The sequence below is a fragment of the Diabrotica undecimpunctata genome, chromosome 5, assembly GCF_040954645.1.
Source record: "Diabrotica undecimpunctata isolate CICGRU chromosome 5, icDiaUnde3, whole genome shotgun sequence".
Taxonomy (NCBI): Eukaryota; Metazoa; Arthropoda; class Insecta; order Coleoptera; family Chrysomelidae; genus Diabrotica; species Diabrotica undecimpunctata.
In genome coordinates, this window is record NC_092807.1 from 11,711,249 (window position 1) to 11,725,240 (window position 13,992).

At 37.7% G+C, this 13,992-nt stretch overlaps 1 protein-coding gene across 2 annotated transcripts in view; it reads right to left on the bottom strand.

Moving 5' to 3' along the window:
• The window catches only part of LOC140441051 (small G protein signaling modulator 1-like), an 82,421-nt gene that overhangs the window by 33,759 nt on the left and 34,670 nt on the right, over nt 1–13,992 (bottom strand). For both annotated transcript variants that reach the window (XM_072531470.1, XM_072531469.1), the window contains exons 4-5: nt 12,658–12,862; nt 11,991–12,235 (exon numbers count right to left, since the gene is read on the bottom strand). In XM_072531470.1, coding sequence (XP_072387571.1) covers nt 11,991–12,235; nt 12,658–12,862 — 450 coding nt within the window. The remainder of the gene's footprint in view (nt 1–11,990; nt 12,236–12,657; nt 12,863–13,992) is intronic.

Consider the following 13,992-nt stretch of genomic DNA (forward strand, 5'->3'; position numbering starts at 1 on the left):
AGTTATTGAGAAAAAAAAACAGCCGTCAATAAAGAAGTTTACCTGGTGTACGTAGACTTACAAAAAGCATATGACAGTGTACCCCTCAGTAAACTATGGTCAACCCTACAGCAAACCAACATTAAGCATGGTCTTATCAAAGCAGTCCAAAGTCTGTGTAATGGAACGACTGCAAAAATTAAAACTGGATCAAGGATATCTGAGGGATTTAAGGTCACGAAAGGACTAAGCAGGGTTGCTGTATTTCGCTCTTTTCAAAATTTATCTGGAACAAGCACCTGTGGAAAAGAATATGTAATGACATGGGAATCCCTCTTGTGGCGTACAAAACCGAATCTATATAAAAAAATTACAAATTGTACCAAATATAAATCAGACGTACACCCGGAAAGAAAAGTACTATACGGTGACAGTCTGGGAATGGCTCGCGGCTAGACAAAACAGTGGAGATGGTCGTGCGGTCCACAAAACAAAAAAATCCGAAGTTATATCAGGGGCGCCAGGTAAATTGGCCCACAGCCTTCCCTACGTTGCTATTCAATAAACCACCAACTTACCAATAGGTTTACTACTAAAATACTAAGTAACAGTATACAACCTGAATAAATAAAAAAATAAATGAAATTGTCAGATTAGAATTTAGTCAATTTTAATAAATAGATTCCCAAGATAGTTGAAAATAAATACATACATATTACATATTACAATATTATTTAACTTTACCATAGGCTTAATAAAAAAATAATATAAAAATGCGGCTTCTGCTTGCCTAACAAAAATTCATAAGTTATTTCTATTTAACAGAACAAAATGAAAGGTAGGACGTATCAAAAGTACCGGACGCTAAGGGGTGTGCGGTTCAATACCAACCAAAAAAAAAATAATTAACGCAAATAGGACACCACGTGAGCTCAAGTGCGTGCGCAGAAAATAATATAAAAAAAATAAATCTCAAATATATAACCCCCCCTTAGACGCAGTTTACAAAATTAAAATAGGTATGTGTAAATATTGAATTAATAAAATAAACCGCAAATTATCTTTAAAAAAAATCTGTAAAGTATTTGTAAATATGAAAATAAAAACTAACAGCAAATAATCTTTTAAAAAAACTATTGTATTTCGCAAACCAAATTAGACGGCGCTTAAATCTTCCGTTGAAAATTAATTATCGATCCATACCTCGAATTTTCATATACTTCACCGCGTGGAATTCCAGTTATAGTTCAGCGTGTCTTCAATCCAAAATCCCATACGATTGCCGATGTACATAGACTTGTGTGACAATGTTGAAAAGTTGAAAATTACAGCCAGACGGAAAAATACGAAGAAGAAGAAGCAGAAAAAAACAAACAAACCAACCAACCAACCCTGAAGCAAGAAAACATTAATTACCATCTGTGTCTAAAATAATTATTTGGAAATAAATATATTGATTTTAACACTTTGTTTATCTGCCTTTTGGCGATAATGGAGCAATACAAAAAAAAACTTGTCTCCGAACTTGAATGTATGAAAACTGATAAAAATGTGAATAGCTTTTTAGAGATGGGATAAAAAAATAACTACAACTTTTTAATTAATTAAAAACGAAATGTTCTAACACTCACCCTTCTTAGCCAGATTAGGGGTTTGAAATATCCCAAATTGGACCGAAGCGTAGCCGGCTATTTGGACTCGTGATTAAGGCTAATTTCTTGATCTAAATACGACTCCCGGTATTCACGTGTACTGTAGATCCGCTTTTTTTAGCGAAATTGTGGATATTCCAAAAAAAACCCTTCCACGAAGGCAGCAAATCCCCTTGAATATCCACACGGTTCGGACTAGTCCAGATCCCACATGGAACAGCAGCAAAAGCAAAAAAACAAAAATGCCGTTTTTAATCTAGCCCAACCTTTCAGTAACACTCTCAAACCTGGAATCACTTTCTTTCCGTCGTCTTTCCGAACACTTGACAACTTGACACACGGAGGTCACCGAATAGTACCGAGATTCAAAAATTTCAATTTTATGATCCCAATTCTTCCAAGATAACTCTAGAAAGAACGATCTAAATTAGTTTCTTCACAAAAAAGAGGACGTGTTCCCTTAACTTCAGCACAATTTGCCAGACATTACCCCTATTTGAAAATTACTAATTTTATTTTCGCCACCTTGCTTATAATATATTATAGGCAACCGCTCTTACACGTCCTGAATTATTTAAATTTTGATAAAATAGAGGTGGGACTTTCTACTTTAAATTTGGAACGTAACAACACCTCCCTTTCCCAGAGGAAAATTTACGAGGAAAAACTAGACGAAGAAAATTTTCCCTCGCGCTAGCGACACACTACCTAAACTCTGAGCGAAGTCCACACAATCCACACAATCATCATCCACACCGTCTTCACCATGCGCAAGTACTTGGACAACGAAAGACATACCAACCTCAAACCACACGCACAAAGCAACAACTTACTTACAACACTTACTCCACTTCCACACAACAGTCATCTCTCATCGTATGAGATCAAGTAGAATAGTTTCAAATTCCAACGTCAATCTGACAACACTGATTTGGTCGGTTACTGGATGTTGCCCTTATTCGCGACCTCCCAGCTCTGGGGCATCGCTAGTACTTCACTATACCTCGCATAACATGAGTCCATAAGAAACTCTCCACCACTCGACTCTTACTGATACTGCGAGAAACATCTACCGAAACAGTAGTGTAATTCCAATTGTTCATTAAAATAAAAATGAGATAGGTCTTTCAGAATTTAAATCCGTATACAACGAAATTTAGTGAATCATCCAAAACTAAGCTATTATCCAACAAGATTCACCAAAACATAATTATGTGGCTTCGAAAAAATCCCAATTAAATAGAATGGCTTACTAACATCAAAACAAATCCCAACGCCATATCATCGAAGACAACATATTTCTGACCAAACCTAAGTGACATTCAATTCCATAAATCAAAAGAAATTAAGGCTACCGCAACCCTACGACTTCGTATTGGCTACCTAACACAAAAAAAAACGAATCGGTTGACCATCCAAATACATCCTAAGAACCGATCATAGCCAACACTCAGTCATCCTTCACGGACACAACAAAAAAAAATAAATACAACCAATTTCAGAAGAATTTACTTAGACTAGACAAAACTTTGCTAGTCCGTTCTACTCCGACCTAAATCCTATCGGGATCACCAGTCGGGTTACTAATCCTTAAATCCTTAATATTCCAAATACCTTGATCCTTGCCATTTTCATCCTCTAAACTATATGTCCAGGGGGAAACTTTCTTCTTCACGAAGTAGGGTCCTATCCATCTAGGAGCTAACTTTTTCGTGAAATATTTAGCGGCATCTGACAACACAAAATTTCTCCGCCATACTGACTGATGGGGCTGAAATTCCTCTGGACGTCTCCGTAGATTATAGGTCTTCTCACACTTAGCCGAAGCTTTATCTAAACGTTTTCTAACATCAACAAACAATTCCTGGAGTCCACGCGATCGATTATATCCCATTTTAGCTACTTCGTCCTCCGGGTCTCCGAGTTTGTCCTTTCGGGAAAAATCTCGTCCATCCACTACCATCTTCCGACCGAAATTTATGAAGTAGGGATCTTGACCAGTCGACTCGTGGTATGCAGTGCGCGTAGCACATGCTAGTTTGGCCAAATTTTCATCCCACTTCTTATGGTTGTCAGCTATATAAGTTGCCATCATTGTTTTAAGGGTTCGGTTATAGCGTTCAGATGGATTGCACTGTGGATGATACAACGCATTATAACGAACTGAGACACCATAGGTTTCCATCATTTTCTTGAAAATACCCGAAGTATACTGGACACCATTATCACATAGTAACAGACGTGGAACTCCAAATACGAGGAAAACTTCTTCTTCTATTTTCTTAACGACATGCACGGCTTTTGAGGATCGCAACGGAAATACCAAAGAAAATTTACTAAACACATCCATTACCACTAAGATAAACTTATAGCCTTGAGTTGATCTTGGGAAAGGTCCCATAAGATCGGTTGCTACTATCTCCCATGGTTGAGTAGCTTTAGGTTGAGGAGTCATAAAGCCTTTGGGCTTACCTTGTTCCACCTTATGCATGGCACACAGTGAGCAACGTCCAACGTAACGAGACACATCACTCCGCAGTTTCGGCCAAAAATACTTCTCGTTAATACGCTTATAAGTTTTCAGGATCCCCATATGACCTGCTAAAGGACTATCATGACACAACTTCAGCACTTCCAATCGTTGACCCTTAGGAACGACTTCCTTCCAATTGTCCACTTCCTCGACCAAAAATCCATGACTGGGACGGATGTATTTATAAAGTTTGCCACCAGACATTCTCCACTGAGGATACTTCAAGGGATTAGACTCGATTTTTCTACAAAGTTTATCATACCAACTATCACCACTAGGAAGCGGTACAACCTCTTCAACCATATCAAGCACGGGAACTGACCGAGATAACAAATCGGGGACAACATGTTCTTTTCCTTTCCGATGCACAATCTTAAAGTCATATTGTTGCAATCTTACCGCCCATCGAGCTAATCTTCCAGTAGGATCCTTCAAATTTTGAAGCCATACGAGGGATGCGTGATCAGTCACGACCGTAAAAGGAACACCCTCCAAATAAGGACGCAGTTTTTCGACTGCCCATAACACAGCTAAACATTCCCGTTCCGTCGTGGAAAAATTCCTTTCTTGACGCGTTAGTGATCTGCTCAGGAAACTAATTACTTCGTCACCATCCGGGCCTGGCTGCAATAACACGGCGCCCACTCCATATCCTGAGGCATCACATTGGACAACAAAAGGCAAATTGTAGTCAGGACAATTAAGTATCGGAGCAGAAACTAGACATTCTTTTATTTTCTGAAAAGATTCTTCACAACTCGGGGTCCAATTGAATTTTCTTCCTTTCTTCAATATCGCTGTAATTGGAGCTAGTAGTGTCGCAAAGGAAGGAATAAATCTTCGATACCAGGAAAATGTGCCTATGATGCTACGAACTTCCTTGACGGATGTGGGTGTTGGGATACGTAGCATAGCCTTGACCTTATCACCATCAACATGTAGTCCATTCCTATCAACCACATGACCCAAATACTTTAGTTCCGGTCTACAAAATTGACATTTATCCCAGCTAACGGTTAACTTAGCTTCTCTCAAGCGTCTAAAGACTTCCTCTAAGATCCTTACATGTTCTTCAATAGACTTTGTCACGATGACCACGTCATCCAAGTAAGTAAAAACATAGGGTTCCAACTCCGGACCGAGGACACGATCTATCAACCTCTGCCATGTAGCCGGGGCATTATGTAATCCAAAAGGCATTCTGCAAAACTGAAAAAGACCTCGACCAGGAACCGTAAAAGCAGTATAAGGCCTGGAAGCCTTAGCAACAGGTACCTGCCAATACGCCGACTTAATGTCTATGGTGGAAAGATAATGCGCGTTCTTTAATTTATTTAAAATATTAGAGATGTACGGTAATGGGTAGCCATCCCTCTCTGTTACGGCATTAAGCTTTCGATAGTCTACGCAGAACCTCCATTTTGGTTCTTCACCTTCTGGAACCTTTTTCTTCACCAAGAGAATCGGGGACGACCAAGCACTATTCGATCGCTCCACTACTCCTTTCGCCAACATATCTTCTAGCTCTTTATCAATATGGCTTTGGATTACTGGGGATACAGGATAGTAACGTTGTTTTATGGGTGCAGATTTACAAACAATCACATGCTCAGTGACATCAGTACAACCAAGAGAAGTGCCCATTAGTTCACGACTTCTATTAATAACTTCCTCCAATTGCGACTTCTCTGCATCGGTCAAAATAGTTTGACCTCGGAGATGATCCACTGAACCTACCATTGCTGGAGCGTCCGAAAAATACCATTCGTTATGCCTCAAATCTGGAACGATACCCATAACACGCCAAAAATCAGATCCTAAAATCAGAATGTGCGGTACGTCCAAAATAACTAATACTGGCAAGACACGCAAGCGATCCCTAACCATGAAAGGTACTAAACATTCCCCCAACGATTCACACATCTGACCATTCGCCACTCTACAAACGGTCTTCTTCGAAGTATCCAACTCTAAACCCAAGTTTTGTAAAAATTTCCAACCAGTTCTTCCTACAATGGTCTTTGAAGCACCAGAATCCAATAATCCCAAAATTTCCTTTCCTAAGACTTTAACTTTCAAATATGGACGTTCATCTCCTTCGGAATGATGTAAAATAAAGTCTAAAATAGGACGTAGGTTGGTCGAGTCAACGTCGGCAACACCTCTTCGACCAGTTAGGTGCGCTTCCTTCCGTTTCCCGAATTACACGAAGGACAAGTTCTGACTGTAAACCCTTCTTTCTTACACTTAAAACAGTGAACAGCCTCCTTCTTCATTAGACACCCTACTGCCTTATGGCCTGACTGATTACAACGATAACAGATTAAAGTCCTAAACTTTCCTCTAGCCGACTCCGATTCGGATGAAGCAACAGGACCCTCACTAACACTACTACAACTTTCAGCATCCACACTGATATAAGCTAGGTCCTTTTCCAAAGTATTCATTTTCCTACTATTCGGTTCAACATAGTTCCTAATACAATCACGTCTTTCCTCCATACTGCGACATAGAACACGAAGTTCCTCCAAGGTAGCTGGCAAAGGATCACGTAATCTATCTTGATAGAACGGATGCAAATTCCTAATAACTATAGACAATTTAACTTCCTCTGGAACATGACAACGCAAGCGATTAAAGTAACTATTCATTATTGCCAAGTAAACTCCAATAGTCTCAGACGAATGCTGAGTTCTCCTCCGAAGCTCTTCAAAAAGCGCTTCCCCATGGTGAGCTGACAGGTACTCCCTACGAAACTCTTCAACTAATTCAGCCCAACTCCCTACACGTAGACGAACATCTTTATAAAACTGATAGGCTTTATCCGAAAATAAATCTATACCTGATTCCAAAAGTATACTATCTGGTACATGACGAGCGAGACTCAATTCATTCACCATCTCAAAAAATGCAGAAATAGACATACCCCTAGCAGAACCTGAAAACTTTTCTATTCCCCATTTATGAGGAAGTATCATCCCAGAAGAAAAACTAGAGACAGACCCTGAAAAAACATTATTACCAGCTTGTGACATCGCTCCAGGAGAAGAAGCATGAACTTGTCCTACCCCTGCCTGAAAAGACTGATTTAAAACCGAAATCACATCGAGCGCTACTGGTACCGAACCAGATCCGATTGGATGCTGCTTATCATGTAAATCCTGTGACAACTTCAAAATCTCAGCAAGAAAGTCTGACTTAACAACCTGGGCTGCGTCTGCATCATCACCTGTTGGCAATACCATAAGATCAATTCTCCCCAAGACATGGTTAATCTGTGTCCGCAATCTCAAGGACTCAGCACAAGTAGGAGTTCCGGCAAACTTTCCAACAGCCGTATTCAGCTCCGCAAGTTTAGTCTCGATTGCAGTTTTATCCTGTGAAAAGGTGAATGGGTGCTCAGGATATCTAAAGCTTTCATTTGCTGCCTCACGACTAAGTGCATCAGACAGACTAGACCTCATAGACTCAACAGTGCCAGTAGACACTCCACGAATTTTGAGTTCATATTCCAGTTCCTCTTTCCTTAAGTAGTTGGGTACAAGTTTTCGCACCATCTTGCCAAAGTTCAAAATTTAAAAAAAATGTATCAACCGAAAGGAGCAAATATTCAAACAAAATCAAGATATAAGTAAAAATATTAACACACAGGTACAGTTTACTTTATTAATGGGAGCAAACCAAAAGCAAAATAAAAGTAATAGTCGCTTTATTCAATCTATAAAATTTCACAAAAGATTTTCAAAATTTCATTGTTTCAGAACAAATTACAAGTCACAACATAATCTCAAAAAAAAAGATTTTACATTCCCTAACATAAGTAAGTTAAACCACAATGTAGAATTTCGAAGTCCAACTTCTCAAAAAAATAAATTTGAACTCCAACTGAAATAGAAATATTTCAAAGTCCTAATATATCCATAATTCTTCTAAGTTCCACAACACCACTTCAAAGTATCTTCTTTTAAGTTCCATTTTTGGCTTCTTCCAACTTCACGTCACACAAAAAAAAACTAGTAAGCACTTCTTGGCATACACTTCCACTAAACACGAAGTTCTAAGACTACTACTAAGTGCAAAACCAGTGGTAAAGTAAATAAATCAAAGTTAGTCAATTAAAGCCCAAACACGTTAGGTTAACTAATTAAAAGGAATCTACACAAGGGGTTGACGAAAAAAGGTTAATTAATTAAGGGCCCCACGTTGGGCGCCAAAATATGTGGCGTACAAAACCGAATCTATATAAAAAAATTACAAATTGTACCAAATATAAATCAGACGTACACCCGGAAAGAAAAGTACTATACGGTGACAGTCTGGGAATGGCTCGCGGCTAGACAAAACAGTGGAGATGGTCGTGCGGTCCACAAAACAAAAAAATCCGAAGTTATATCAGGGGCGCCAGGTAAATTGGCCCACAGCCTTCCCTACGTTGCTATTCAATAAACCACCAACTTACCAATAGGTTTACTACTAAAATACTAAGTAACAGTATACAACCTGAATAAATAAAAAAATAAATGAAATTGTCAGATTAGAATTTAGTCAATTTTAATAAATAGATTCCCAAGATAGTTGAAAATAAATACATACATATTACATATTACAATATTATTTAACTTTACCATAGGCTTAATAAAAAAATAATATAAAAATGCGGCTTCTGCTTGCCTAACAAAAATTCATAAGTTATTTCTATTTAACAGAACAAAATGAAAGGTAGGACGTATCAAAAGTACCGGACGCTAAGGGGTGTGCGGTTCAATACCAACCAAAAAAAAAATAATTAACGCAAATAGGACACCACGTGAGCTCAAGTGCGTGCGCAGAAAATAATATAAAAAAAATAAATCTCAAATATATAACCCCCCCTTAGACGCAGTTTACAAAATTAAAATAGGTATGTGTAAATATTGAATTAATAAAATAAACCGCAAATTATCTTTAAAAAAAATCTGTAAAGTATTTGTAAATATGAAAATAAAAACTAACAGCAAATAATCTTTTAAAAAAACTATTGTATTTCGCAAACCAAATTAGACGGCGCTTAAATCTTCCGTTGAAAATTAATTATCGATCCATACCTCGAATTTTCATATACTTCACCGCGTGGAATTCCAGTTATAGTTCAGCGTGTCTTCAATCCAAAATCCCATACGATTGCCGATGTACATAGACTTGTGTGACAATGTTGAAAAGTTGAAAATTACAGCCAGACGGAAAAATACGAAGAAGAAGAAGCAGAAAAAAACAAACAAACCAACCAACCAACCCTGAAGCAAGAAAACATTAATTACCATCTGTGTCTAAAATAATTATTTGGAAATAAATATATTGATTTTAACACTTTGTTTATCTGCCTTTTGGCGATAATGGAGCAATACAAAAAAAAACTTGTCTCCGAACTTGAATGTATGAAAACTGATAAAAATGTGAATAGCTTTTTAGAGATGGGATAAAAAAATAACTACAACTTTTTAATTAATTAAAAACGAAATGTTCTAACACTCACCCTTCTTAGCCAGATTAGGGGTTTGAAATATCCCAAATTGGACCGAAGCGTAGCCGGCTATTTGGACTCGTGATTAAGGCTAATTTCTTGATCTAAATACGACTCCCGGTATTCACGTGTACTGTAGATCCGCTTTTTTTAGCGAAATTGTGGATATTCCAAAAAAAACCCTTCCACGAAGGCAGCAAATCCCCTTGAATATCCACACGGTTCGGACTAGTCCAGATCCCACATGGAACAGCAGCAAAAGCAAAAAAACAAAAATGCCGTTTTTAATCTAGCCCAACCTTTCAGTAACACTCTCAAACCTGGAATCACTTTCTTTCCGTCGTCTTTCCGAACACTTGACAACTTGACACACGGAGGTCACCGAATAGTACCGAGATTCAAAAATTTCAATTTTATGATCCCAATTCTTCCAAGATAACTCTAGAAAGAACGATCTAAATTAGTTTCTTCACAAAAAAGAGGACGTGTTCCCTTAACTTCAGCACAATTTGCCAGACATTACCCCTATTTGAAAATTACTAATTTTATTTTCGCCACCTTGCTTATAATATATTATAGGCAACCGCTCTTACACGTCCTGAATTATTTAAATTTTGATAAAATAGAGGTGGGACTTTCTACTTTAAATTTGGAACGTAACACTCTCAATGACGAGACTACACTGTACACCTTATGTTTCGCTGATGACCAAATACTGATTGCTCAGGATCATGACGACTTGAGTTACATGACTCAGAAGCTAATAGAAGAATATAACAAATGGGGTCTCGAAGTCAACATTAAGAATACTGATACCATGTGTATTGGAGGGACAAAGCAGTCCATTATATTAGACGATGGGGTATAAATTAGACACTGTGATGAATACAAGTACCTGGGTATGAAGATACCTCAAGATGGAACACTCGATGCTGCTATAAAAGACAGAAACATACAGGGTAGAAAAGCCATATCCATGATGAACGGCATTCTGTGGGACCAAACAATATCTAAAGCGATTAAACAACTCATATATAACACCATACTTAAAAGTGTAATCACACATGACAGTGAAGTTTGGCCAATGAAACAAAGAACAGAGAAACTGTTACTAACAACAGAAATGGACTTCTGGAGAAGAGCAGCAGGCAAATCAAGAAGAGATCGGATACCAAATGAGAGAATATGAGAATGATGGGAGTCAAGCATACAATAGTTGATGACATAAAAACAAAACAGTTAATATGGTACGGCCATGTACAGAGAATGCCAGATGACAGGATTCCGAAACAGATTTTGACGTGGACACCACAAGGAAGAAAAAAAAGAGAAAGGCCGAGAAGAAGCTCGAGAGAGGGAATTGAAAAAGAACTCGAGGAAAGAGAAATCCCTCCAGGTCTATGGTTAAATAGAGAAGAATGGCGGTTAGGAGTCGGAAGGCGTCGGAGAACGCTGTAAACCGATAGTAGTAGTAGTAGTAGTAGTAGTAGTAGTAGTAGTAGTATTGAACATGAGGTCCCCGTTTAGAATGTGTAATCCCCTTCAGTATCGCTTTGAATGTTTGTTGGTTAGCACAGTATAAGGTAAAACAGCACCGAAAAAGGCACTAAGGCAAGTTGTTGTGGGTGTGTGTTGTGGAGCATCTTGGAGACTGTTGAGATGAAGGCGCCGAATCGAATCAGATGTGAGAGGTTCTGACTGGATGAAACGTTCTTTCTAGAGTGTAGTGTTTGTGATTTTGAGCTAAGTGTGAGAAAGAACGAGTCTCTAGTTACTATTGTTCCTGTGAGCCGTTTTTACGTCTACATCCACCTTCAAAACTGTTATATTGCACTGAAATTATATTATTGGACATTTGCGTTAACACGACAGTGATGGACGCTACCATTTCGGTGTTACTTAAGTTCCGTCAGCCGTTTGAACGTCCTCAGCCGACTCTAGAATTTGTAACATGCACAAGTATTCAGTTGTCGGCTGAAGGTGTCAACGGCGAGGTTACTTCAATAGCAGAAAGAGGACTCCTTTCACCGTCATGCCAGTGCGAGATTGTGTGTGAGGGTGTTTTTGTGTGTGAGGGTGTTTTTGTGTGTGAATGTGTGTGTGCTGACCTGGCAAAAACGAAAACTGTGTTCTCTAGTAACCATTGTTCCTAGCGATTCTTGAAATCGCTTATCTATAAATCTATAAATAAATTTTTGGCATTTATTTAGTTACAAAATACAGTGACAATTCTACCTATTAAAATGACATACATTGCATCTTATTTCAAAAACACGCCTTGTACTATTTTTACTATGAATAAGCATAAATTCAAAACGTAACTTACCCTGGTATAGGTTTTGACAGATCAGAATTGACAGGTAAAACTAGTACATTATTTTTCCCAAAAAGTAAAGTAGCTTTTGAGTTTTGGTGTAAAGTTTCTACATAATCTTTAGCTATTTGTTGAGTGGAAGACCTATTAGTTATGACGTCATCGGAACTGGTATTCAAGGACCTTCTAAAGTTGAGAATTGGTCGACGAACAGATGGAGGAGTCGAATGACCACTGGAGATTCTGTGCCTTTGGACCTAAAACATTATTGGCATTCAGGAAATAAAATAATGACAAAAAATACGCTCGGATACTGTTGCATTTGTCACACGACATACATGTAATATTTTGGATGCAACTGTAACACTATGTGTTGGAATCTTCTATCCATTTGTATGTTGGTTCCTTGAGGAACAATTTCTCTAACCATTGTCTTACTCTATCTTCAAACCTAACCTCAAAAAATTTGGTGTCATTCTGTTGGTTTTTTTTAAGACATCGTTGAGTTTATATTTTAAAATACTTCTTATTTTCGAATCAAGAGTAAATATAAAATAAATTGGTACTACTGGTCTAAAAAATAGATGAAATGGTATTGTGCTAGCAGATACAGCAAAATATGAGCTAATACGTGCAAAATTTACAAAACATCTTAGTTGTATTAAGGAAAAAGACTTACCAATTCATCCGCAGGTGGATCCGTCCAAAAATGGTCGTGGTTCTTCATTCTAGAGTAGTCTAAAGCACAAGGTCCCATCAGCAGCGAACTTAAAATAGTTCCATATTCAGGATCAGCTACCAAGGCGTCTTTGTCGTAATACTTATGAGCATTTGACACTAAGAAGTCTATTATTTTGGCTAGATGTTTTTCAAACAGAGCTAATCTGTAAAAAGAAAAAAATTTATAATTATAGATGAACAAGCAATATATCAAAGCTTTCCTTTAACTTCTACTTTGTTGCACATCCAAACTTTGATAAAATTTTCGTATGCTAGACTCTAATATAAAGCCCTGAGAAGGGAAGGATAAAGCCCTTGTAATCCTATGATCTGGTAAATTATTATCACAGTTTAACCGGTAGAATGTTTTCTTTTGACCTCTTCCATTGACTCAGTATTATTCGTTTCCATTTCGAAACAGTAAAAAAATGGTTTGATACAGATCACTACATTGTTTTATTGACCATACAACACAATGGCAAACGCTGTAACATGTTACACGTTTCCACCTCTATATTCATTTGACAGTAGGTACGAATTGTCGTAATTGTCACATTGACATTAAAAATTTCAAACCAAGTTCTGAAAGAATAAACAAATAATTAATAAAATGCCTATTACGTTGATTACCGTCCAAGAAAAAGTGTAACTTGTAACATGGTACTTTCAGGGTCATTCGAAAATAGACCCCCACCAAGTGTTACAACAGTTAAAAATACCATTAAACATTTTCAAACTTCGGGATGTGTAAACATTTGTAAAAAGTGTCATGAAGGTAATGAACCACGTATTAGACGTGTCGATGAGGAACGTCAAAACAGGGATATTGATATTTGTGCTTTTGTGGAAGCTAGTGAACCCTGCAATAGTGTACAAATTGCTAGAGAAGTTAACGTGAATGCTCGAACTGTCCAGCTAGTTCTCAAAAGGAATGGGTATCACTGTTTTAAGATACAACCAACAAAAGAACTGTTTCCGGAAGATAACTTTAGGCGGATGAAGTTTTGTGAATTTATGTTGGATAAACAGAATCTAAATGTACACTTTTTAAAAAATATTTTATGTTCTGACGAATCTTCATTTTCATTACATAAAAAACACAATCAATCCCATGCAAGATATTATTCTCGGAAAAATAAACACCTTAGTGTTGCAGTACGGACGCAACATCCGCAAAAGTTAAATGTTTGCACTGGGATGTCGGGCGACCATATTGTCAGTCCATTTTTTATCGGTGGAAACCTAAACGGGCCCAAATATTTACAACTTTTACAGAATGAGATCATTCCGGCAG